The 26,965-nt window shown below is 38.6% G+C and overlaps 1 protein-coding gene across 1 annotated transcript in view; it reads left to right on the forward strand.

Moving 5' to 3' along the window:
• LOC111046702 (huntingtin-interacting protein 1) overlaps window positions 1–26,733 on the forward strand; it is a 71,775-nt gene extending 45,042 nt beyond the window's left edge. Inside the window, exons 13-20 of the mRNA XM_039436593.1 lie at window positions 1,286–1,397; window positions 1,884–2,045; window positions 4,339–4,568; window positions 6,076–6,228; window positions 6,708–6,808; window positions 19,772–20,022; window positions 21,302–21,481; window positions 24,013–26,733. Coding sequence (XP_039292527.1) covers window positions 1,286–1,397; window positions 1,884–2,045; window positions 4,339–4,568; window positions 6,076–6,228; window positions 6,708–6,808; window positions 19,772–20,022; window positions 21,302–21,474 — 1,182 coding nt within the window. The 3' untranslated portion in view covers window positions 21,475–21,481; window positions 24,013–26,733. The remainder of the gene's footprint in view (window positions 1–1,285; window positions 1,398–1,883; window positions 2,046–4,338; window positions 4,569–6,075; window positions 6,229–6,707; window positions 6,809–19,771; window positions 20,023–21,301; window positions 21,482–24,012) is intronic.
• Window positions 26,734–26,965: the final 232 nt, after the last annotated feature.

Here is a 26,965-nt window from a genome sequence, read left to right on the forward strand (position 1 = left end):
AAATGCTTTTACTGGAGTACAGTCAATTGTCCAATTCTTGAAGCAAAGGCAATTAACAATAAATAGTAAGAAATGTCAATTCCTACAATTCAAAAGTAAATATAATTCAGTAGAGGATAGAGAAATAAATGTGTTTGTAGAGGAAAATGAATTAGACCAAGAAGAGAAAGTAGCATTCTTGGGAATTTTATTGGACAGGAAATTAACATGGCATCCTTACATTGAGAGGATATGTAATAAGATATCATCTGGGGTATTTGTCCTGCGGCAGCTTGCTAGGCTGAATGATAAAAAACTACTGTTAACTGCTTACCATGGACTTATACTATCTCATATTAGGTATGCTATTTTAGTATGGGGTAATTCATCTCAACAAAATATGGACAGAGTGTTTAAGATTCAAAAGAAGGCACTCAGATGTATAGAGAAAGTGAATAGGTTAGACTCTTGTAGGCCTTTATTTAAAAAGCTTGGTCTATTAACTGTGCCATCTTTGTATGTATATGAAGTTGTAATGCATGTGAAAACGAGTGGTGTGATCCAGAATTCAGATGTTCATGAGTATAATACGCGAAACAGAGCAGATTATCATATAATGGGTCACAATAGTAGGTTATTTGAACAAAAACCAGATTATATTGGTAGGAAATTTTATAACAAGCTACCTCAAATCTTGAAAAGTAATGATGATTTGAAGATTTTCAAAAAACAAATGAAAAAATATTTAGTTGATAGAGCTTTTTATAGTGTACAAGAATTCCTTTCAAACCTAAACTAGGTTGAACTATACTTAGTGTTAGAATAATTATGTAATAACATGACTTGTCTTATACTCCATGACTGGAGTCTTTAGGACGTAATCTAAAAAAAAAAAAAAACTATCTGTAAAATACGGCTGGAGGTGAAGAACTACTGTCATAAGTGAAACACTTGTTCGCCAGTAGGAGTGAGACTCAACTGTTTCTAAATCTTAGGCTAATAATTTAAAATGGAATCTTTTTATTCAAACAATGGTAAGTATATTTAAAATAAATGCTATCAATAATTGTGAATTCATCCTGACAATAATGAATAGCTTTGAAAGCTGAAAAAATTTTGAACTCATAAAATATTAAGATGGAAGTAATAGTTGTAAAGTATCCAGTTTAATATCCAGAGTCAATAAACTCAATTTGAATTTGATCAGTTTATTGTAGTAAATTGATTTTATGCCATAGTTTGTAAGAGGTTTGATTTATATTAATTCTATTCTCAACTCGGCATAACTCTTCATCAATTTCAGTAGAGTAATAGATCGTGTTTTCTTTCAGAAAACTGTTGCCTTGAATCCGAACGTACAGTTCAACATGCCATAGATGAAGTAGACAATCCAGCTCTATCAGCTACTTGCACGTGTGGTAAGTATTTTGAATTGAATTTATTTGTTTCTACTTCAAAAATAAGTAAACTAATAAACATAATTATTCAAAGCATACAGAATCTTACAGAGCATCAAGTAGTGAAACAGTATTCACATTAACTCTGAGCTATATTATTATTTTGAATATTAACAAAGTAAAGAATACTGTAGTATCAAACATTCAAATATTTCATTACAACTGTTTAGTAGCCTAACTAATAATCTTTCATGAGTTTTCGAAGAATATCATTTTAAATTTTTCAACTTTGAAACTTACATGAGATGATCAAATTTGTATTATTCAAAATGACTTTGAAATGGGATTATTGTCACAACTACAAATTTAAATATGGGGGAATCAAATACTGTATTCACATTAACATTATGTAATCAAGTATCCATTCGGTTGGCGAGTGTTGCTGTTATTGTTGTTAACGTGAGATCCATATTTTTACATTGATTTGTATGAATTATCTATTTGCAGATTACCTAGATAGCCTTGTGGAGCCGCTGCGACAAACAGTGACTTCGTTGGAGGAAGATGTGACAGTGGAGCTGGTGGTTCAGCTAGCGCATCGCTCGGCTGCGTTCATATTTTGTGCCAAAGCTACTTCCAACATGTCGCCCGATATTGAGGCGGGAGAACGTGAGTAATCAACAGTATTCAAATATAATGTCGGTCCCGGCTGCCTAAAAAGCAGTTGTTAGGTCATGTCAGAGATCCTAAAATTAATCAGTTGCAACCTGAAAACTCTGACACCAGACTTGAGCCAGCCAGGTCACTCGATATTACAATATATATTATTGAGTTGATTTAAAAGTAGCTTCTGGAGCGATCTTCCACATATCTCTTCTGTTTTGGGCTTAATGCCTGTAGTCTTCTTTGTTCTGTAATAAATAAATAACTAAATAACTATAACCGGCGTAGCCTAGAAGGCTGGACCTTAGCAGATTTAAGCCTGATTCCCACATATCAGTATCAATGAACCTGTCGATAATTCATTTATTTATTTTCAAAGGCAACTCTTCACGAGTATTTTAAGCCCAGGTGATAACGAGGGGATGAATGACAATGCAGCACAAACGCTTCCATTTGTGATGATGAATGAATGAGAGATGATAACCACTACTATTATTTTATAGAACTTATACAGGGTGATTACCGGGAAACGCATGTTTTTCAAATAACGAGAACTGTTGCAAATCAGAGTAAAAAAATGCATTTATTAGTGAAAATACAGTGTACACAATATGCAATTTCAAAATGAAATTACTTACAATTTATTATTTGAAAATTACATCTCTAAGGTGGTCGCCTGCTGCTTGGATACATTGTTGAAGGCGTTCTTTAAAACTTGCTACGGATTTTGCTAACATGTCTCTAGGAATGCCGTTGATTTCCTGGCGAATAGCTTCTTTAAGTTCCTGTATTGTTCGTGGTTTGTTTATGTACACTCTAGCTTTCAAAAATCCCCACAGAAAGAAATCTGGAATTGTTAGATCCGGTGAGCGAGAAGGCCAAGTGACATCACCAAAACGCGAGATCACTCTTGTAGGGAATGTTCGCCCAAGGAATTCCATACTAATGCGAGCCGTATGTGCTGTTGCCCCGTCTTGTTGCAACCATACATTACGTATCTCTATACGTTGACGGCGCAGCTCTGGCAAGAAATATTCTTCCAACATATCCAGGTACCGTTGTGCATTCACTGTGACTGTTCTGCCATCGTTATCTTCAAAAAAATAAGGACCAATGATCCCCTTTTCACAAACTGCACACCACACAGTCACACGTAAGCTATGATGAGGTCTCTCTGCCAGTATTTGAGGATTGTCTGCACACCAAAATCGTAAATTCTGTTTATTTACTGCTCCGTCCAAGTGGAAATGCGCTTCATCACTCATAAGGATAACTGCATTGTCATTTTCTTCCAAAATTTCACTCATCCTGTTACAAAAATTGACACGCTGTCTCTTATCGGCTTCACTCAATTGATGACATACTGCCAGCTTGAAAGGATGGAATTTAAGATCTGTGACCAAAATCTTTCTCACTGTTGATGGGCGAAGTCCGAGTGCAGATGCCCGCTTCCGGATTGAGCGGCTAGGACTCTGAACTGTTGCAAGGCGCACTCTTTCAACAGCCTCAGGGGTACTAACTGTCCTGGCAGGTCCAGGAGGTTTCTTCTTAAGCAAAGATCCAGTTGTGTTAACATTATGTATCCAACGCGATATCGTGTTACGATCAGGGATAGCACCATGCCGTGCAACGTTAAAATGTGCACAAAAGTCTCGCTGAGTCTGAGTAACTGATTCACCATTTGCGTAAAACCGTCGCATGACGAACGTACGATGCTCAAGGTTCCACATCTCGGCTACAACTGAAACTGCACGCTTCCCCCTCCACAGCACTACAACTTCCCGCCGCCGCCAATCGACATTCCTTGTATACTACGCAAGTCAAAAACATGCGTTTCCCAGTAATCACCCTATATTTGACTAATTCATAAAAAGTGATGAATCAGTACCCAAAAGTTGAAGTTAGTGGACTATCAACAACGTCTGCTGATGAAATGTTACACATTCTCAGAAGAATTGACGTTTTTAATGAGTGATGAAGCTCATTTCCATCTGAATGGGTTGTTAATAAACAGAACTGTCGTTATTGGGCTTTGGAAGTTGAGTTGAGTACAAATACCGATTGACTACTTTTTATAAATGTGTCAATGACATTTCGATCAAAACTACTTGGCAATCTATGACTAAAAGGCAAGTGGTGGGGAGTCAAATGACCTTGATGGCGCGTTTCCCCCTCCACCAGCCACCAAGTACTGCGCGATACAAAGCCATCCGTTTCCCGTGGTCCACCCTGTATTTATTCAATTCATATTCATCCTTATTGGATATAATATATTAAATTTGTAAACTTGTTTTCTTAGGTATGGCGAAAGAATGCAAAACGTTCGGTGAGATGTGTTTGGAGCTACTGAAGAAGTGCAGATTAAAAGAGCCGAGGAACGGGGAGCAGTTGAGAGAAAAGGTAGGCGAGTTGTCGGTGACGGGTCGCAAGATAAACGCTGTCATCACGACGGAGCAGATCGGTGATATGGTGGAGGACGAACTCGCCTCCATGGACAAAGCTATTGAGGAGGCTGTGAAAGGAATCGAGGTGGGTTCTGAGTTGAACAAATTATTTAACTTGTTGCTTAACAGTGATGATTTGTGAAATGACCAAAATTAAAAATCAGAAGAAAAATTCATTGCATTGTCATTTCATTATCAACTTCATTTCAGCGTCATTCTGCAGCTCATACTCAAGTAATCCAAAATCATGTTTATTTATAAGCAATTGCTGCATATTTATAAAAATTGTTGCTAGTATAATTCTGAGACAACAAAATTGTATTTTTTCTACAACTGCGCGGAAATAGTTATTTGTATATCTAGAGTGAAAAGTGCTGTTTTTTCTCCCTGAGGGAAAAGTTTGAAGCCCGAGGCGAAGCCGAGGGCAACAATTTTCCTGAGGGAGAAAAAACATTTTTCACTCGTGATATACACAACATTTTTCCTCCACCTACATTTTTATAAAAACTGCAAATAAAATAATTTTTAAAAACGTATGTGACCAAACAATGTGTTACAACATAATCTAAAAAGTAAACAGAAACAGCTGGCTTGTAATCACAGTTCTCCTCCGACAGCACTATCTGTCGGCTAAAGTTGTAACAACAATGACAGCCACAACTACAGCTATGATGAAGTTCCCGTTTCAAATTTGATTAGTTAATAAGTAATATTTGTTGGCTGGTATTTTGAATAACATGGATTAAAAGAAAAAATATATAATTTTTTTCTAGTATAGTGATATGAAGTTTGTAATAATAATTTCAGCATACAAACATAAATTTCATATATCGATCAAATGTCTGGTTGAGGTATTGAATTTAGTTGGTTTAATGACTACTCTATATGCTTCCTCATCTGAGCTTAGACCTTCTGATGACCTATTCCAAATGTACGTTTTTAAAATAGAGATGCTTCCCATGTTATTTAAATGGAGTCACTTTTACTCCCTAGGGAGTTTTTCTGTTTTTTAGTACCGAGAGCGAAAAAGTGACACTTTAGTATCATGTTTCAGGGAGTAAAGTAAGTACTTTTGACAGTAGGTGGAGGAAAAAATAATTTACATACTCAATTCTCCTCGTAAAACAGCTTATTTCTGAGGAGAATCTACTTTTTCGCTCGCTAACCATCTGTGCATGCGCAGTAGATTTTCTTTACGCTCGCTAATCATTCGCGCATGCGCAGAAGAGTTTCTTTACGGTCGCTAATCAGCTGATGATAAGCAGCTTGCCAAAAGTAGGTCAGATCTTAACCTAAAAAGTCGGTAATTGTACCGGTTCTGCTTAAGCAGCCATGATGGATATCAGTGAAGACGAATTATTATCAACTCCGCCAGATATAAGTAATTTAACAGGTTTGTGCAGTTGTAGAAAAAATGTTGTATGTAATTCGCGCATAATGCTTCTTTATCGCAAAATTATCCGCTTCGCGTCGCATGATAACTGTTTTGCGCGAGCGATAAAGTCGCGCATTACGGCTTTTAATACATAAATAGCTATTATTTCATTATTGGCAGAATAAAGCTCATTTTCATTTTTTCATTGTTTAACTAGGAGATGCTAAAACAATCCAGGGCAGCCGACTCTGGAATCAAGTTGGAAGTCAATGAGAAGATCCTTGATTCATGTACGACATTAATGAAAGCCGTTAGGGTTCTGGTGCAAAAAGCTCGTTTGCTTCAAGCGGAAATCGTTTCTCAGGGCAAGGTACGTAGATTGTAGAACCAATATTCAACATAGAATATCAATACTGAGGCTCTATCCACTATTCTGCAGTTGAAGTTTTGCAAAATGTTTCCTATCTCTGAACTGCTACTGTATTTGTAATATGGGTGAACTTATTTTTCAGCATTAGATGTTTATTTAAATTTTATTTTCATGAATGAACTATTCATTACCATTTTATTACTTAGTTTTTAGACAACCATTTCCTACTCAGCTAAGTTCAATGATGAGAATTGTTCATGAATTCTGTATACAGCCCTTGGGCCCGGTTGCAAAAAAGCCTGTTAAATTTCAGCCATGATTGAATGCTACGAGAACCAATCAGAGAAGCCTTCTTCTTGAAAATGATGATTACAATTTAACAGGGTTCCGTGCAACCGGGCCTCAGACCTATAAAATCTAAAAACAAAATAATAAAATAGCTGTTGTCAACTGACAATTCCTTTTTTCAACTTTTTCAGGGTTCTGCTTCAGTCAAGGAATTCTACAAGAGAAACCATCAATGGACAGAAGGATTAATTTCCGCTGCTAAAGCAGTTGCTATAGGAGCCAAATATTTACTGTGAGTTAGAAATGCATTAATAATGCCCATATATGTATCTAAATCATTTAATTTTAAAAAACTAAAGAATATGGTATCAAACAATAGGGATTCGTCTTTTTGACTACTGGTAACAACATTAGATTTTCAGAATATATTGCTTAGTATTGTCACAAAGTGAATTTTTGTGACGGATAGAGAGCCGTCGTCCAGCATAAAATTAGCGAAATTATTCTATTTTAGAATAGGAATAGGATCGTCTGCCAGATATATTTTGTTAGATTTGTAGTTATGTATACATTATCACTATCGCCGTCAACCCCTTTAAATTAGCAGCATTCGTATCATCTAAACGATAAGCGGCTACCGAGTCGGGCCAGTATCGCTCTTCATGATATTTCTGGAATAGAAATATTGTTTACCGGCCTGAATTAGTGTAGTAATTAGTATCAGTGTCGTCATTAGCTGCACCCTTATCATCAGCACTAGTGGATTCAAACCCTGTCACATGACTAGTGGCGTGATCGTCTTTTCAGACTCCCATTGGTCAGCAAGCCCCTTTTCCCCCGGCCTCCTAACTTTCGCGACCCGGTGTGGCTTCAAGGAGACCTGGGAGAGAGTCAGTTGTTCGGTGAACGGTTCGTGTACGGCTGCGTTCCGAGCAGCGCTCCTAATAGTGGTGTACTATAGGGTTAATATTCTATTCTGTATTTTAGTGAATGGAATATTGTATGTCGAATTGCCGACTGTATTTGAAGATAGAACTTCCTGGGGGATTTTCTTTCTTGTTGGTTATTTTTCCTAAATTCGTGTCACTGGGGGTGAACGAATTATCCTTGGTTTTGAAACCTGTAAGGGATCTCAAGTTTGGGCTACAAATAGTTGAGTGGGAAATTTAGCTAGGCTCTTATAGCAGATTATTTTTGAGTACTTAATTCATAAGTCTCGACTCTGTCGCTTCACGACGTTTTTAATTATAATACGGGAAGTGAGGATCGGTTCGCTATTCTCCGCATCAGTATCCACGTCATTTCAGGTAATTGTATGTCAGGACTGGTAGTCCGTATATTTTTCCTTCTCTGTAGTAAGGTGGCCTTTAGTTTAAAGAGTAATTTTTCTCCATTGAATTTTTATTCTTGTAGGGAAATCCCTGTCCTTTTTAAGAATAGTTTTTCTCAATTAATTTTTATTCTTGTAGGGAAATCCCTGTCCTTTTTAAGAATAGTTTTTCTCAATTAATTTTTATTCTTGTGGGAAAATCCCTGTTCCTTTTGAGAATAGTTTTCTCGATTAATTTTTATCCTTGCAGAGAGATTATTATCATTTATGGTAAATTTTCCTTGCTTAGTTTTCATACTATAGAGTGGCCCTGTATTTTAAATTCGCTTAGCAGTTTCTGACTTGCTGTAATTCCAAGTAGGAAAATTCCAATCATTTCCTTGAGAACTCAGGTACAGCTTGAGTTCGTCCTTGTCGAAGTTGGTAGACTGCGACGTCCTTTCTCTTTCTTTCTCTTCACTTTCCCTATTCTAAAATCCTTCTAGCTCTCAGGTACAGCTTGAGGACTTCCTCGCCGAAGTTTCTAGACTGCGGCATCCTTTCTCTTAATTCTTCCTGTGTTAAAATCCTTCCTGATCTCAGTTCCAGATTCGAGATCGTCCTAGTCGCGGGTTTTCAGACCCGCGAATCCTTTCTAAAATTCTGAGAAACCTGTCTTCTTTAATAGCAAATATTATTTGCTGGCTTTACCTGTGGAAAATTCACGAATTTTCCCGTGATCTCAGTTGCAAAATAGAGATCGATCTTGTGGTAGTCCTTAGACTGGCAATTACTTGGAAAAGTCTATTGAAATCTTTTCCTGAGTTAGGAGTCTCTGACTCGATATTTTCCTTGTGGAAAAACCTGGAAAAATCCTTTCCTACCCTGACAACGACAGACTGTTGTCTTCCCGATATTATTCTACAGACTGTGTCTGTGAAAAATCTTTTCTATCCTCTCATAATAGTCGACATACTGACTATTAATTTAAAAGCGTTTCGGACGATTGAGAGTGATTCCCATACCCTTAAGGGCAGTTACAGACTGGCCCTTAATAACCGACGCGCAGTCATCAGACTAGTGCGGAAATCCTGTTTAGCAGTTCCAGAATTGCTGAAAATCCTTTCGCAGCTGCAGGCTCGCGATTCAGAAATCCTACACCTAAAACCTTATCCTCTAAATTTTAATTACCACTTAATTGAAATTGATATACTGTATTTAGCTAGCAGGTCCAGCTTGCTGAGAACTTTATCGCGATTCACAGATCGCGAGTTATTGAACCAAACCCCATTAGTTACAGGAAGGAACAATCCTATTAACGAATCTCCATTCCCCAGGCCCGATAAAATATTCCCTATACCTCTAACTCGGTATACCATATCCTGTACCTTATACCTCTTACGCCCCTCCAATCATATTGATCTAATACCGGGTGCGCAGATTCAGTCTGCACACCGACAGCCCGCAGTCTCAGATTGCGAAAACCGTAACAAAAATTCTATATCATTCCTTGTTAAACTCCATCCCGAGTTCCTCCACCTACAACCTTTATTCCGGGCTTGCAGGTACAGCTTTGCTCGCCGTCAACTCGCAGTTGGTTCAGATTGCGTACTACCTTTACAAATATAATTATTTGTGGGATCTGATATCCGGATCCGTATCCTTGGTTAAGGTTACCTCAATTCTCCCTAACACCCAACCTGAATTCCAAGAGCGAGGGCCGAATCGGCCAACAACGGCACGGGCACACACACTTCCCTTCAAATTAAATACCTCCCGCCAAAGACAGAGGGTAAAGAATCAGGACAGGGGGAGAAGTGTAGGTCCAGTATCTCCACCAGTCAATACGGTCACCGACCCCGACCCATACCCGGCTGTAGCTAGTCCGCGTCGTAGCAATACTTCGCAATTATTAGAAAACCTAGAGGGTGGAATAGGACATCCTAATAAAACTGACGTCTCCCAAGTGGGGCTAAGACCTCTGGCGACCAAGTAGATCGTGAGCAAAGGTTAGGTAAACCCCAGTGCACGATGTCAGAGGAGTCTACACTCCAAGAGTACGAGGAGGACCAGGGAGATCACGAGACAGACACCACGGAGCGAGAAACCGATCCTCGAGTGTCGTGGGTGTACCGGCTGAGTAAGGAGGAAGCGGTCAGCTACCTGGAGAGTCTTGGCCTGTCGGCAGCGGGGACTCTGACGGAGCTGAGGAGGAGGATGGTTGAACACCATCGGTCCCGGACCGCTGCGACCTCTCAGACTCGCCGGGACGATGCTATCCCAGGCACAAGCCGTGTCTACTCCGAGCCGTCCCTCCACAACAGAGTGAATCGACCAACAGGTATAGAGCCGGCACCACACCGCTCTTCAGGCACGTATAGTCAGGGCGCTGTATGTGATAAGGTAAGAAGTTGGAATTTACGTTTTGATGGTGTATCAGATGCTCCCAGTTTTATCGAGAGGCTCACTGAACTTCAGTGCGCATATGGGATATCCGGGGAACAATCTCTTATAGCCCTACCAGAGCTGATGGAGAGAGGGGCCCTACTCTGGATGCGGAATCGTCGCTCCCAGTGGAGGACGTGGGCTGACTTTGTAGAGGCGTTTAAACTCCGATACTATCCCCATACTTATAGTGACGATCTTGAAAGTCAAATCATTGCAAGGAAGCAGAGGGAGGGCGAACCGGCTGATGAGTATGCCGAAGCCCTACTCACTTTAATGAGGAGATTAGGAAGTTACGACGGGGATAGGATATATCAGAGGGTGTATCAGAATTTATTACCCAGATATAAGTTACATGTCCGAAGTGTAGGAGCCCAAAACATAGACCAACTGTTAGATATAACTAGGGAATATGAGGCAATCCGTGCTGAGGAAAAACACTCTAGGTTGTCCTCACGGAATACTAAAATCGAGGACAATAAACGGGGAGAAAATTCAGCTAAGGCAACTACTAAACCACGGGAGACTAAGGTGATAGAAGAGAGTAGTACTAGTCATGGTCCTGTGTGCTGGAATTGTAAAAAGACAGGACATTGGAGGTCAACTTGCCCCGAGCTTTCTAAGTGTAAGGAATGTGGGAAAAGTCATGATCAGTGTAACTGTAAGTCCCAGAGTAAAAGATCGTCGGGAAATTCAGTTATTCATTCAACAAAGATTTTAAGCCCCAGAACCGTGTCAGGAGATACACGGACTTTCATTGATGTGAGTTTGGCGAACCAGAAATTTGTCGCTTTGATTGATACAGGATCGGAAAAATCCTACATCAGTACACAAGTTCTGAGAGCATTAGAACGTGAGGGGTCAGTAAGGAAAGAAAACTGCACACATAAAGCGATACTCGCTGATGGGAAGTCTGCTCTCCTCTCGATAAAAGTTGTTACCCAATTGAAAATAGAAAATATTTCTGTTTCTTTCCAGGCTGTAGTGATGGAAGGCCTTAAGCCTGACGTGTTGCTAGGAGTATCATTTATGATTCAGCATAATTTAACTATCAATATGAGGCATAATAGAGTAGAATGGGAACCAGAGATAGTGGGAGCTATACGTGGTAGTAAGAGTTCAGCGAATACTTCTAAGGTGTCGACTGTAGCTGCCGTTAGACCAAGTAGGGAGGTCGGAGATAACGGGGTGTACATGTACGTAGGAGTAGAGGGGGTGGACCTGAATGCCGCTATAGATACCTCATCTCAAAAGTCATACGTTTCTAGTGAGATCGCGAAACGTCTTAAGATAGAAGGAGAGACCACTTTACCGGTCACTGTATGTGGCAAGGAGTATAAGTGGCAAGTGTCAGTTGTCCCAGATATTGAACCTCGTATGATTTTGGGAGTGGAAAATCTGCGTAAGATGGGAGCTGTATTAGAAATGCAACCCCAGGGAGTCCGATTACGGAGTAGGAAGGGGAAGGTAGGTTATCAGTTGTCTCTGAGCAGGAGAAATTCGATAATTTTCTGGAAGAAGAAATCCGGAAATTCTCTTCACTCCCAGGACGGACCCATATCTTGAAACATAAAATAAAACTCCAGGAAGGAGTTGAACCCTTCAGACTTCGTCCCTACCCCAGGAACCCTATCATGCAAAAAGTGATCGATGAGGAAGTCGATACAATGCTTGAACAGGGAGTCATAGAACCCAGCTGTAGCTCGTGGAGTTCTCCTATCGTATTAGTAAAAAAATCGAATGGGAAAATAAGGTTTTGTATTGATTTTCGTAAACTTAATTCTGTGACTCATAGAGATGCTTACCCCCTCCCAAATATGACTGGTATTTTAGACAGGCTTCGCGATGCTAAATATATATCTACTATTGATCTGAAGAGTGGTTATTGGCAAGTTCCGTTAGATGAGGAGAGTAAAGAATTGACTGCTTTCATAGTGCCGGGCAGAGGTCTATTTCAATTTAAAGTGATGCCTTTCGGCTTACACTCAGCTGGAGCTACCTTTCAACGTTTGCTAGATCAGGTGATAGGGCCTAAACTCGAACCATATGCGTTCGCGTACTTAGACGATGTGGTAGTATTAGGGGAGACTCTTGAATCCCATAGAGAACATCTCGCAGAGGTTTTCCAGAGGTTGAGAGACGCAGGTCTAATTATAAATAAAGATAAGTGCAATTTTCTGAAATCTGAGCTGAAATACTTAGGTCATATTGTGACAGAGCAAGGCCTCCGTACCGACCCAGAAACGATTAGAGCTGTTAGAGATTTCCCTACCCCGCAGCGTGTTAAATCTCTCAGGAGCTTCCTAGGGTTAGCCTCCTGGTACCGTAGGTTCGTCCCTAATTTTTCAGAGCTAGCAAATCCGTTACATCGTTTGTTAAAGTTGAAGGTGAATTGGCAGTGGGGAGAAGAGGAGGAAACGGCATTTCAGAAAATCAAAGATGCTTTAACCTGTGCCCCAGTATTAACCTACCCTCATTTTGAGTTGCCCTTTGTGATTCAGACCGATGCCTCCGACGAAGGGTTGGGAGCTGTCTTGACTCAGGAGATTAATGGTGAGGAGAAAGTTATTGCTTATGCGAGTAGGGGTTTAAGAGGTCCCGAAGTCCGATATACCACAACCGAGAAAGAGTGTCTAGCTGTGATATATGCCCTGAGAAAATTTAAGTCATATGTGGAAGGTTACGAAATTACTGTGATTACCGACCATCAGTCCTTGAAGTGGTTGCATGCCATTCCCCATCCCACTGGTCGTTTAGCACGATGGGTAATGGAAATGCAACAATATAATTTGAAAATAAAATATAGGAAAGGGAAGTTCAACATAGTCCCAGATGTACTCTCACGCACCCCCTGTAAGGAGGAGCTCACTTCGGGAGAAACGAACTCTGAGGGTGGGGTGGCCCCTATCGCTATTGGTCGAGAGAACGACGATAGCTGGGTAAAGAAAATTAAATCATTACTGATTGCAGACCCCGAGAAATTCCCCGACTATACAGTTAGAGATGGGTTGTTGTATAGACATATTTGGCCTAGGAGGCGGCTCCAGGAAGAGCAGAGTGCTGAGGGATGGAAGCTTTGTGTCCCAGTGAGCTGTCGCTCTGAAGTTTTACAACAAAATCATAATGCTCCAACCGCGGGTCACTTTGGCATATATCGTACATATGACAAGATAGCGCGCCTATATTACTGGCCTGGATTGTTTAATGATGTTGCCAACTATGTTCGGAGGTGTGATGACTGCATTAAGATTAAGGTAGAACAGAGGACCCCATATGGTCGCATGAAAAATCCCCGTAAATTGTTTCACCCTTGGGAGACTGTCAGTACTGACTTAGTCGGCCCGTTACCCCGTTCCAAGTTAGGACACCGTTACATAGTCGTGTTTCAAGATCAGTTCACTAAGTGGACGGAAGTGGCCGCCCTATCTAAGGCAGATAGCGCAGGAGTCACGAAAGCTTTCCGTGAACTGATTGTCACACGGTATGGAGCACCTAGGTTGCTCATTTGTGACAATGGAACCCAATACACTAGCAAGTATTTTCGCTCGTATTGTGAGGATAATGGCGTGAATGTGTTTTTCACCCCCCCATATTCTCCTAGTTGTAATCCTACTGAAAGAGTGAACCGTGTACTCAAAACTATGATACAAATCTTTGTAGGAGAGAACCACTCGGATTGGGACCGATATTTAAGAGAATTTTGTTTTGCGATGAATACAACTATTCATCAAGGCACCCAATATACTCCAGCTTATCTCAACTTCGGTAGGGAATTGAGGGCTCCAGGTGAGTCCGCATTCGAGTCTCAAGACGATCCACGTACGCAGGGTTTTGAAAGTAGTCAGGCCACGCTACAGAAAAATATTAAGGTATTAATTCAAACCAGGAAAATTGTAGTGGATAATTTGGATAAAGCATATAGGGATGCTAGCCGTTATTATAATCTTCGGAGGCGAGATGTTAAGTTATCCCCAGGTCAGTTGATATATAAGAGAGAACATTATTTATCTTCGGGAGTTGACCAGTTCGCCGCGAAACTCGCTCCAAAGTTCTCAGGCCCCTGGGAGGTGGTTGAGATATTGAGTCCTACAGTAGTGAAGGTTAAAGTAGCAGAGAATAAATCTGTGACTGTTCATGTGAAAGACATTAAGTTGTTACCCCCATGTGTAGAGGAGGAGGAGGGGGAATCTAGCTCTGAAGAACAGGCGAACGCAAATTGCGTTGGTGGAGTGAAGTGCGGGTTGCCTATACTAGCCTTAGACGGCGCAAGGTGCGGGGGCAGCACTTCATTCAACTAGTTGTTACGTTTCCCGTTAGATGCCGCGACAGGGTTGATTCACTAGTTTCTCGCTACTTCCCTCGTTGTCGCATCGCATAAGACGTTCGAACCTTTTCTTTCAGGATATTTTTGTTATCTGTTTATTGTAGGGTTGCTTTTATCGCGTTCCCGATAATGATAATCTTGTCTTTCTACACTGTCGTTACCTGAATATTTTTGTATAAGCCCATCTAGTCGTCTTTCTATTGCTTCAGTAGTGCTTCGACTCTCTTAGCAGTATGGCGCCTCGTCTTGGTCTACTTGATCGCTTTTTATCCATCGCTGAAGTGCGTTCACGTAATGTGAAAAGTAGGGAGGATGGTGTGTTGTTCCGTAGTTTGAAGGTGCGACATTGGAACATGTCAGTGAGAGAGCGCCGCGGCGCTTTGTGCCGTATATCTACTGAAGCGCAGTGGGCGATTCCTATTGAAATCATGGGTGGGGTGGTGGTCGCTCTTGTGAACCGGTCCGACTCATCTGTATTACTCTTCGACCCTTGTCGGATAGCTGATACGACGCTTAGGGCTCGTATTTTGTGGCTTATTCATGATCATTCCATGTTGAAAAATTTGGTTTCAGCTCCAGCGTTTCACTTCCGATTCCATCCGTTTTATCGTGATTCACTCTCTTATTCCGATGCTGTGTTATACATTATTTTCCATTTGAATAGACATTTGCACGACTTGCCATATGCCCTGTCAACACCGTTGTCTGAAGTGGTGTCGGAGATCGGTCAGAGTATTCCAGAACTAGATATTTCGGAATTTTCCTCCTTTTGTTCTGCTGTCAATGTATTTCCGCCTGTCGGTTCGACAGACTCTTCCCTGACATTTCCGTATCCTGAAGTGGTATCCCCTGTCCCAACTGAGAACGAGGACGAGCTACTAGCTGATCCGGAAGACGACTCAACAACAGTAGAAGTCAATGAGTTTGTTCGAGTGGACAGTCACCAGCAGTGTACCTCCTCCACATCGTCATCTTCTTCATCTTCGACCACTTCTTCCCCGCCCGCATCACATCCCTTCTCTTCTTCCCCTCTACCCGTAGCCCGTGTTCCCGAGGCTATTCCCCCCGTACCGTTTCAACTGATACACGAAGTCTTGACTAACCATAGAATGATTCCGGCGGAGGACATGGAATCAGGATCATCGATCACTGGAGTAGCCGCGGAGGTCACCACGATGGATATAGAGACATCTGCCCCCGCGTCGGCTATTTCAGCAGCGACACCGTCTACTTCCAGGAACCTGAATCCCCCGATTTTTGACAGATCCCGCATTTTGTACAAACCTTACAATAAGCCAGGTGCTCGTAAGCGACGGGCCGGCCGTCCTAGGTTTAAAGTGCTCGGTCCCGACGGCAAGTGGAAGTGGATGAGAGTGCGACATTGATCTCATATTATTTTCAATGAGGTATTAATTAGGAGGTTAGTTTTTTTTTGAAGAGGATTATTGTTGTTGTTTTCCTTTTTTTGCTCCGTTCTTTTATATTCAGTACAGTCGTCGAAATTTCCTTTTAAATATTTTTCTTTATTACAGCTGCTGCTCCCAGATACATAGGAATTTCAGATTTATAGCTCTATGCCGTCCTCACCATAATTTTAAAACTCATGTCCATTTCTTTAGAGTGAGATACCGTTGACGTCGACTCTCTATTTCCAAATTTATTTTTTCCCGGATATGACGTACTATTCCCCTGGACTTGACTTTCCTTTCTTTGTTGGTTGAACTTCATGGGACAATTCGGATGTGGTGTGGTTATACCCGGTATTCCCAACGTCGCCTTGTACCTTCAACGCCAATCCCCCCCCCCTCCTTAGTAGGAGTGGGGTGTCACAAAGTGAATTTTTGTGACGGATAGAGAGCCGTCGTCCAGCATAAAATTAGCGAAATTATTCTATTTTAGAATAGGAATAGGATCGTCTGCCAGATATATTTTGTTAGATTTGTAGTTATGTATACATTATCACTATCGCCGTCAACCCCTTTAAATTAGCAGCATTCGTATCATCTAAACGATAAGCGGCTACCGAGTCGGGCCAGTATCGCTCTTCATGATATTTCTGGAATAGAAATATTGTTTACCGGCCTGAATTAGTGTAGTAATTAGTATCAGTGTCGTCATTAGCTGCACCCTTATCATCAGCACTAGTGGATTCAAACCCTGTCACATGACTAGTGGCGTGATCGTCTTTTCAGACTCCCATTGGTCAGCAAGCCCCTTTTCCCCCGGCCTCCTAACTTTCGCGACCCGGTGTGGCTTCAAGGAGACCTGGGAGAGAGTCAGTTGTTCGGTGAACGGGTTCGTGTACGGCTGCGTTCCGAGCAGCGCTCCTAATAGTGGTGTACTATAGGGTTAATATTCTATTCTGTATTTTAGTGAATGGAATATTGTATGTCGAATTGCCGACTGTATTTGAAGATAGAACTTCCTGGGGGATTTTCTTTCTTGTTGGTTATTTTTCCTAAATTCGTGTCACTGGGGGTGAACGAATTATCCTTGGTTTTGAAACCTGTAAGGGATCTCAAGTTTGGGCTACAAATAGTTGAGTGGGAAATTTAGCTAGGCTCTTATAGCAGATTATTTTTGAGTACTTAATTCATAAGTCTCGACTCTGTCGCTTCACGACGTTTTTAATTATAATACGGGAAGTGAGGATCGGTTCGCTATTCTCCGCATCAGTATCCACGTCATTTCAGGTAATTGTATGTCAGGACTGGTAGTCCGTATATTTTTCCTTCTCTGTAGTAAGGTGGCCTTTAGTTTAAAGAGTAATTTTTCTCCATTGAATTTTTATTCTTGTAGGGAAATCCCTGTCCTTTTTAAGAATAGTTTTTCTCAATTAATTTTTATTCTTGTAGGGAAATCCCTGTCCTTTTTAAGAATAGTTTTTCTCAATTAATTTTTATTCTTGTGGGAAAATCCCTGTTCCTTTTGAGAATAGTTTTCTCGATTAATTTTTATCCTTGCAGAGAGATTATTATCATTTATGGTAAATTTTCCTTGCTTAGTTTTCATACTATAGAGTGGCCCTGTATTTTAAATTCGCTTAGCAGTTTCTGACTTGCTGTAATTCCAAGTAGGAAATTCCAATCATTTCCTTGAGAACTCAGGTACAGCTTGAGTTCGTCCTTGTCGAAGTTGGTAGACTGCGACGTCCTTTCTCTTTCTTTCTCTTCACTTTCCCTATTCTAAAATCCTTCTAGCTCTCAGGTACAGCTTGAGGACTTCCTCGCCGAAGTTTCTAGACTGCGGCATCCTTTCTCTTAATTCTTCCTGTGTTAAAATCCTTCCTGATCTCAGTTCCAGATTCGAGATCGTCCTAGTCGCGGGTTTTCAGACCCGCGAATCCTTTCTAAAATTCTGAGAAACCTGTCTTCTTTAATAGCAAATATTATTTGCTGGCTTTACCTGTGGAAAATTCACGAATTTTCCCGTGATCTCAGTTGCAAAATAGAGATCGATCTTGTGGTAGTCCTTAGACTGGCAATTACTTGGAAAAGTCTATTGAAATCTTTTCCTGAGTTAGGAGTCTCTGACTCGATATTTTCCTTGTGGAAAAACCTGGAAAAATCCTTTCCTACCCTGACAACGACAGACTGTTGTCTTCCCGATATTATTCTACAGACTGTGTCTGTGAAAAATCTTTTCTATCCTCTCATAATAGTCGACATACTGACTATTAATTTAAAAGCGTTTCGGACGATTGAGAGTGATTCCCATACCCTTAAGGGCAGTTACAGACTGGCCCTTAATAACCGACGCGCAGTCATCAGACTAGTGCGGAAATCCTGTTTAGCAGTTCCAGAATTGCTGAAAATCCTTTCGCAGCTGCAGGCTCGCGATTCAGAAATCCTACACCTAAAACCTTATCCTCTAAATTTTAATTACCACTTAATTGAAATTGATATACTGTATTTAGCTAGCAGGTCCAGCTTGCTGAGAGCTAGAGCGCAATTCTCAGATTGCGGATTATTGAGCAGATATTTATTTGCTGTAGAGAATAATAATCTTATTATTGATTCTCTGTTCCCTATACCCTATACCGTATACCTCATACCCTGTACCCTATTCTCTAAACCACATCCCGGGCTTGCAGGTACAGCTTGCTCGCCGTCAATTCGCAGTTGGTTCAGATTGCATACTACCTCTATAAATAGAATTATTGGTAGGGATCTGATAGTCAGATCCGTCTCCTTGTATAGGGTTATCTTAATCTCCCTTAACACCCACCCTGTATTCCAAAGGCCGAGGGCCGAATCGGCCAGCAACGGCACGGGCAAACACTCTTCCCCTGAAAGTAAAAATCTCGCGAAAGAAGCAGAGGGTAAAGAATCAGGATAGAGGGAGAAGTGTAGGTCCAGTATCTCCACCAGTCAGTACGGTCACCGACCCCGACCCATACCCGGCTGTAGCTAGTCCGCGTTGTAGCAATACTTCGCAATTATTAGGAAACCTAGAGGGTGGAACAGGTCATGCTAATAGTATATTTTGATTAATCTCCAAACCGATCAATATAACTGAAACTAAATTTGAATACGCATTGATTGTTTATCAATTAAGTTACATAATCACAAAATAAATTATTTTTGTTCTCAATTAATTGAGATCATGCACAATGTATGATGTAATGTGTATCATGCATGTTCTACAATTTAGTGGCCACCCAAGGTTAATATAAGAAAATGTTACTGAACATTTATTGTTGCAAATTTAATGTAGAATCTATGGTCTTCGGCTGCTAAACCTTTCGTGGGACACTGTATAACTAATTATAACTAATACTAAAATTTTGTTGTGGAAAATACAGTCATCTGTATTTTTGTCAAATTTTACCACTTGATATTATGAAAACACAAATTGAAATTGTCAACCACTTTTATTTTATTTCAACTTGTGGTTGACAATTAAATTTGTGTTTTCATTATGGAAAAGTACCACAATATCACACACAACACAACTGTAAGGTTGAAAAATTGCTATTATTTTACTGATGATTTTCATGATAAAATTTATTACTTAAAAATGTCCACGTCAAAACTATGTCACTTAAAAATTTTATCACTTGAGAAAAATGCTATTCATTAACTGATGATGTATGATTTTCATGAATGTATACAGACGAATCATGAATGAGCTGTTCTGTTAGAAGCAATGTGAATCGACTTGATTTGTTGGTGCAGGGAAGCAGCGGACCAAGTGGTAGGGTCGGAACGCGGAGAGCAGCTGGAGCAGCGACTGCGCAGACTGGAGGTGGTGGCGTCGCAGGTGATCAGTGCCAGCACAGTGCAGCTGGTGTTCGCCAGCCGCGTCAAGGCCGACAAGGGCAGTGCCAACATGGCCGCGCTGAGCACTGCCAGCAAGGACGTGATGCAGGCCACGGCCCTCGTTGTCGCCACCACCAAGTCTTGCAATGAGCTCATCGACGAGTCTGGTAAGCATGGATAAATTCATTGATTGGTTGATTGATAAGCATCCACTGCCCCCTTAAAAGAGGAATCTATAACTTGTAAAAATAATTAAATTGTCTACAAATAGAGACATATGCTACACAAAAGACATAGACACACGATATAAGAGAAGATAAAAAAAACTGTAGTATAATCATTCATGCATAATAATAATAATACATGTACTCTTAGGCCTTTTGCACACTGGGCCACCATGGAAGCGATTCCACGGAAGCGCCACCATCAAAATTTGATAGCATTGCACACTACAGCCACCACCACGCAGCCACCGATTGACTTATCAATCCAGTTCACTAGTTAACTTATGATCAGTTGAAGAATGGACGTGGAAGAAGCAGGACTATTGGCATATGTTGAATAATATAATGAATAATGCTCAAGAAAAGTGGTTATATAACTTACCAAATTCATTTTGTTCATTTTCTGTAAGGTTATATTTTTCAATGAAAAGATTTACCACCTCTCTCCAAGAATTTTTCTTCACATCCCGGTCTGCACATAATTTTGAAGACATGTCCCATATAGCTGGTCTGCTTTCAACTTCAAGAATAAACCTTAACTGTACTGAACTTGATTTGAATTGAAACTGAACTGGAGATGATTTTCTGGTGGCTGGAAGCTGGTGGCTCTAGTGTGCAATGACAGATAATACTCAATGGTATGACGTGGTGGCGCGACAGTCTGGTGGCTAACAAAATCGGCGGCTCGAGCCACCACAAAAAGCCACATAACGCTTTTTTCATGCGTTTTTCGGAGTAGTCGGCAGGGCAGGAACCTCTCCGATTAGCTGATTATCAGCTGATTCCTGAAGGCCAGCCCAATCTCAGCTGATAATCAGTCAATCGTAGAGCTTTCTGCCCTGCCGACTCCTCCAAAAAACGTCTGAAAAACGCTTCATGCTGTCTGGCCCAAAAAATCGTCTAGCATATAAAATTAGATGAACATAACCTAAAAAGTTTTTCAAGAACTGGATATTCTGGTCGCCATGGAACTTGATACTTGATCATCATTCAGATCTAATAAAGTGAGGTTAGGATTTGGAAGTTTTTACTTTTCACTTTCAAGTTCAATTTTCACTCCAAACCTAACGACTTAACTAGAAATTTTAAATTTTGATGTTTGAAAACTAATTAAAAAAAATATTTTACTTGAATCTCTACCAAATTGGAAATGTTGAGTTTTGCAAAATGTTGAGCCAGAAAAGAGAGACAGCTTTACTATTGTTGTATTACTTGTTCACAGATGACATGGACATGACAGGGCTGTCGCTACATCAAGCGAAGAAGTTGCAGATGGAACTTCTGGTGCGGATAAAAGAGCTGGAGGCTTCGCTAGACAAGGAGAGACTGAGGTTCAGTGCTCTCAGGCGGGAACACTTTCAGCTGATTGGGGACACTGAAGAACCAGCCTCGTGAGCCTCAGGTTTGTTCAACTATTCATATTTTTATTTATTTATTCATCTATTCATCCATCCATTTATTCATTTTGTTTGTTTATCCACTTAGTTATTCATTCATGGTCAATAGTTTGGGGTGTTTAGGAACCCACCTAAAGCTGTAAGCCCACTCATCTCTCAACATCATCCGTCTCATTACCCATGCACAAGTCTAGAGAGCTCATGTGGGCATCATCCTCAGAAAAGAAGAAGTTGACAACGCGGGGTAACTTTGAGGGGTTTACAAAATACGGAGGACCGAGGAAAATTCATAAAATGCGGATTGACTTACTTGATGCGGTTGTAACGTTGCGATTTTAACGACGACTGGGGTCTCACCCAGCTCTGCCGGGAGATAGCACCCTTCTCCTCCTCCTCGGAGATAGACAGAGCTAGGTAGAGAGAGAGAGAGAGAGAGAGAGAGAGAGAGAGAGATGAACTAAAAGCGATAAGACGCACTGTACTGTTCGCGTTCTAACCAGAAGTATTTCATCGTGTTCTATAATTTTTTATCCAAATAATCATCTATGAAAAATCATGGAACAAATTAACGTTTCAATAATTTGGGGTGTTTTGGAAAACTGTTGTTCCAATAATCACTCATCATCATTCGTCTGATTACTCATGCACAAGCCTAAAACTCATGTGAACACCATTCTCAGCAAAAAAATGTATTTCAACGTGTTCTATAACTTTTTTTATTCAAATAATACTTTGAAAAATCATGAAACTAATGAACGTTTCATTATTCCATGACACTACAGTATCAGTTTTATTATAATAGCAACTAGCAAATAATATGAGTAAATAACAACTAGATAGTTTTGAAAACATTCAAAATATGTCTAGTTTAATGTTATAATATTTATGGATTACAGTACAACCTATTTATTATAAAGTTTTTTACAAATTACTATAAAACTATTTCCTATTTGAACTTCTATGAATGTATATATATGAACTGCTATAAACATTGAAGCATTCTTGAACAAAAGCATTCAAAGGTGGAGTGAAGACTGATAAAATTAATTTGGTTGCAACCAGTTGGCTTTTAAAACATTAGCAAAATAGTTCTAAAATAACCTCTGAATTAGAATGAATAATCAGAGGCGGCCCTACATGAAGGCGAACAAGGCGGCGCCTGGGGCCCCATACAGAAAAAAAATTAAGAAGGAATTTTAAAATGTTATATTTTAATTTAAAATATCCTATATAATCGGCAAAACTTCGATCCTATGTACAACTAATTTCCAGATTATGATTATTGTTTACTCAAACGCACTTGGAGCGGGTGGGCATTAACTATTAGCTGCTAGGCTAACTGTAGTTTTGGCCAATTTATGGCTTGTATGTTTTTTTGGAACGTTACAAAGGCTTTATACATTGTTTTCTGCTTCATCTAATGTATGGAGTATTCTAAAAAACAAAACGAAAATTACCCTTACAGTGTTAGAGCTCTTCGTTATCAACTTGAAGAGATTGCTGTGTGTTTAGAAGAACTTTCAGATTCTACTAATGATTCTGCTACTGCCAGCGAATGTAATGCACTCCCAAATAAAATTCTTTCGTATGATTTCATACTTTCATTAATTATTTGGTACGATTTGTTGGTAAAAATTCAGTTTATTAGTAAAATGTGGCAACGAGCTGACATGGACCTAAGATCAGCAATAAATCACTTCGATAAGTTTCTATCTTGGTTGGCTGAGTACAGAAATATTGGCCTAGTCTCTGCAATGGTCAGTGCAAATGAGATTGCTGAAGAACTTAGTACATCAAAAGAGTTCAAGAAAATTAGACATAGAAAAAAGAAATCCAGCTTTTCCTATGAAGGAGAAGATGATTGCAGAAGACCTTTCAAGAACAGATTTTTTCTATATTCTCATTGATAAAATTACTGAAAGCACTGACTTGAGATGTATTGAGCTTAAAAAGTATGGAGAGAGATTTGGGTATCTCTATAGACTAAATTCATTGAAGGACAAATCTGATAGAGAGATTTTAAGTTTCTGTAAACAACTTCAAGAGACGCTAACATTTAAGACAGAAACTACATCTAACTCCGACATTGACGGCTCAGAACTATGTGAAGAATTAAAAATGTACTGCCGAACCTACCTGTGGACTTGAAAATTAGTGAAGCAGTTAAATTACTGATTGAGAAAAACTTAATCGATGTATATCCTAATACATTATGTTGCTCTGCGAATGATGATGATAAATTTATAGTATAAACTTATTTCTTGTTCATTGAATGAGCACTTTTTTTCCAAGTGAATAGTTGACAATTATTTATTTTAGATATTAAAAGGGGCCCACCGTTAAACTTCGCCTTGGGCCCCGCAAACTGTAGGGCCGCCTCTGTGAATAATATCAATACAAATTATTCAATTATTTTCTTGGAGATTGTGTCGCTTTTTACAAGACACTTTAGAAACGTTTCTTGTTACAAAATCTTTTCACTCAAGCAAAACTATTGTATATCTTGATAGCTCAAAATGTTTTATTCCTGTTTCAGATTTGATGATATTATTTACGGAAAATGAAATCAACGGAAAAGTTCCTGGCTGATGGATATTAAGCTGAAGAACAAAATCTACAAATTGATATTTTTTTTTTTATTGAATAATATTCGACCTAGCTTTATATTGGTATAACAACAACAATGCCATATTAATTTGTAAAAATGTTCGCAATTTGCCAGAGAAAATTGATCTTTATTTATGGTAAATATAGCTACAAACAATATAACTATATTGTGGACAAAATTATTTATATTGAATCACAAATTTTAATATCCTGGAACTTGTTGTTGAAACAGTTTTATGTTTAAAAATTTGGACTTTCAACATTAAACTATTTTGCTTACAACTAATAATTTGATATTAATCACTAGAAGTATTATCAACAATCAAAATGGATTGATGTGACAAAAGTATGTAGGACTCATTTCATTGAAGTGAATAATCACTCATGACAGATTTATTTCCGTCATAAAACTTGTCACTTACTATTATTGATTGATTCTATTAATAATATTTTTATATAGATTACAATGTAATCTTCACCCCAATCGAATATTGACTTCGAAACGTGCTTTTACAACTTTTTGAAACTCATACTGAACCATTACAAGCATCCCTTGAATGTGGGGTTTCATTGAGAATTTTGCATTACCTACTTATGTATTATCGATATTATTTGCATGACTTCAAGGTACAAACATGAATTTCCAAAGGGAACAGAGTATATTGTATTTATCAGTATTAGTGAATATTGAATATTATTTTTCCAGTGTGTATCTTCTGAATTGCTTTGTATTATAAGTTATGTTAGAATATTTAAGGGCTAATCTTTATAATAATTCTATTGTGTAAGTGTATGCTTCTGTTTATATTCTTACTCATATTTATTTACAAGATAGTTTACAACTTATTTTTGAGATTTACCTATTTATTGAACTCAAATAAAAGCTTTGTTGTTCCTCAGAAGGAACAGTGCATTTATCAAACTATAGTATTTGTCTGACATTACTAAACTATCGAATTATTTATAATAATATAACCTGTCACTCACTAAACAATAATCAATTGTATCAACTTGAATAATCTAATATTTTTGTGTATTACAATTTTATTGTTATAAATATTCTTCTTGGAACTTTACTTTAGAATCATGCTCCCGTATATCCAATTTTATTTCCACCTTCATTTCACCAGTATTCAATAATATTAAATTTAGAATCCCGTCAACATTGTAGACCATTTACAACATTTAAGACCAGTTGATTATCTTCATTTTTCAAATTAATTCCTTTCCTTTGCTTGTTCCAATCTCATGAATATCCATGAAAAACGAATCGTTTCTCCAAATTGTATCAATTGTTATCGGTGATATCAAATTTTTAAACTAAAGTTGCTATGATTAAATTTTGAAACAAACTCTGTGAGATTACCAATTGCCCTAGAAATTTCTACAGAGGTCCACAGACTGAAAAATATCTATGTTATAATATAATGTACTCCTAATAATATATAATAACTGAAAAATGTTGATCTATGTAATAATATATTGTGCTCCCAATAATAATAAACAATAAATAATTACAATAATATGAAAAGATTGTGTTCCATGATTGTCAATGTATTTGAGGTATTGAAAACGATAGGAGCGATAATTCTTCTTTTCATTGTGAATAAAGTAAGTTATGATTTGAAAACTAGTAACTTTACAAAAAAAAATTATGTAGAATACTATTAAAAATAATATAATGTTTGAAATGTTCTAAATGAAAGGGTACTTCATGTTTTTATATTGTTTTTAATATAAATGAAGTGATTTTATGATGTAGAATGGTTTTGTAATTGGAAAATGTTAAGCTATAAGATTATAGCCCGGTTTCTAGAACACTTATTTTAGATCTATTAAAACTATTAATCTATGGATTATTAAACCTATCGATTTAATAGCTCTTTAGATTTAATGAGAGTTCTAGAAACCGGGTCCAATACTTAAACCACTAGCTTGGTGATCACTTGTGTGATTCCACAAGCCATGACACAGTGAATGTGATTCATCTCTTTATTGAACAATAATTATTTTGTTCATATAATTTATTAAACGATTATTCAAAATAAATCACACTAAAATTTTGATAGTTGAAAGTAAATCATTCAGCATTATGGCAAGGATGAAATATGAATAATTATCAGAAATGGAATATGATGATGGTGATGATCTTGATCATTATGGTAATGATCATGGCGATCATGATTGATCATTATCATAATCATTACATGGTCACGAACCCATGGTTTTTGTGTGACTGGTCTGTACTTGGTTCCATGATAAAATAATTTTTAACTTCAACAAATTTTCATACATCAGTACTCTTCTAAATGTAAGAAATTTTCTAATGAAATCATAATAGTAGGTATTCAATAATCCATGACTAGGAACAAACTAATAAACTTAAAAACTTCATCATCCTATCAACTCTGGACGATGGACTAAAAGCATAATTTCTAAATTTTTTGTGATTTATGATGATGTAATATCGTATCAATTGTATTAGATTTTTCTTATAATTCAGTGCAATCGTATCAATTCAGGGCTTAGGTTCTCTCTATATTCGTTCATAGTTACCTCAGATAATTCCATCATCACTGAATTACCATTAACGATAGTTAGCTTTTTGAAAATAACTAGAATTTAGTTCGATGTCTTATAACAAAGTTAATCAGATTGTTTTCAATCTTTGTTTTTTCTTCTTGCCAATTAAATCATTCCAATGCATAATTTACTGGAACTTCTTTCAAGTGAAATCAAAATCTGGCAATAGCCTAATAAGTTATTAGATATTTAGATGGAAATCAGTTTCCAATGACAATGTTTTTGTAATATTTGCTATTTATAGTAGATACGATCTCTAATAAAACAAAGAGACTTCATACCGGTATAGTTTTCAACGA

The sequence above is a fragment of the Nilaparvata lugens genome, chromosome 10 (genome assembly GCF_014356525.2).
Source record: "Nilaparvata lugens isolate BPH chromosome 10, ASM1435652v1, whole genome shotgun sequence".
Lineage (NCBI taxonomy): Eukaryota > Metazoa > Arthropoda > Insecta > Hemiptera > Delphacidae > Nilaparvata > Nilaparvata lugens.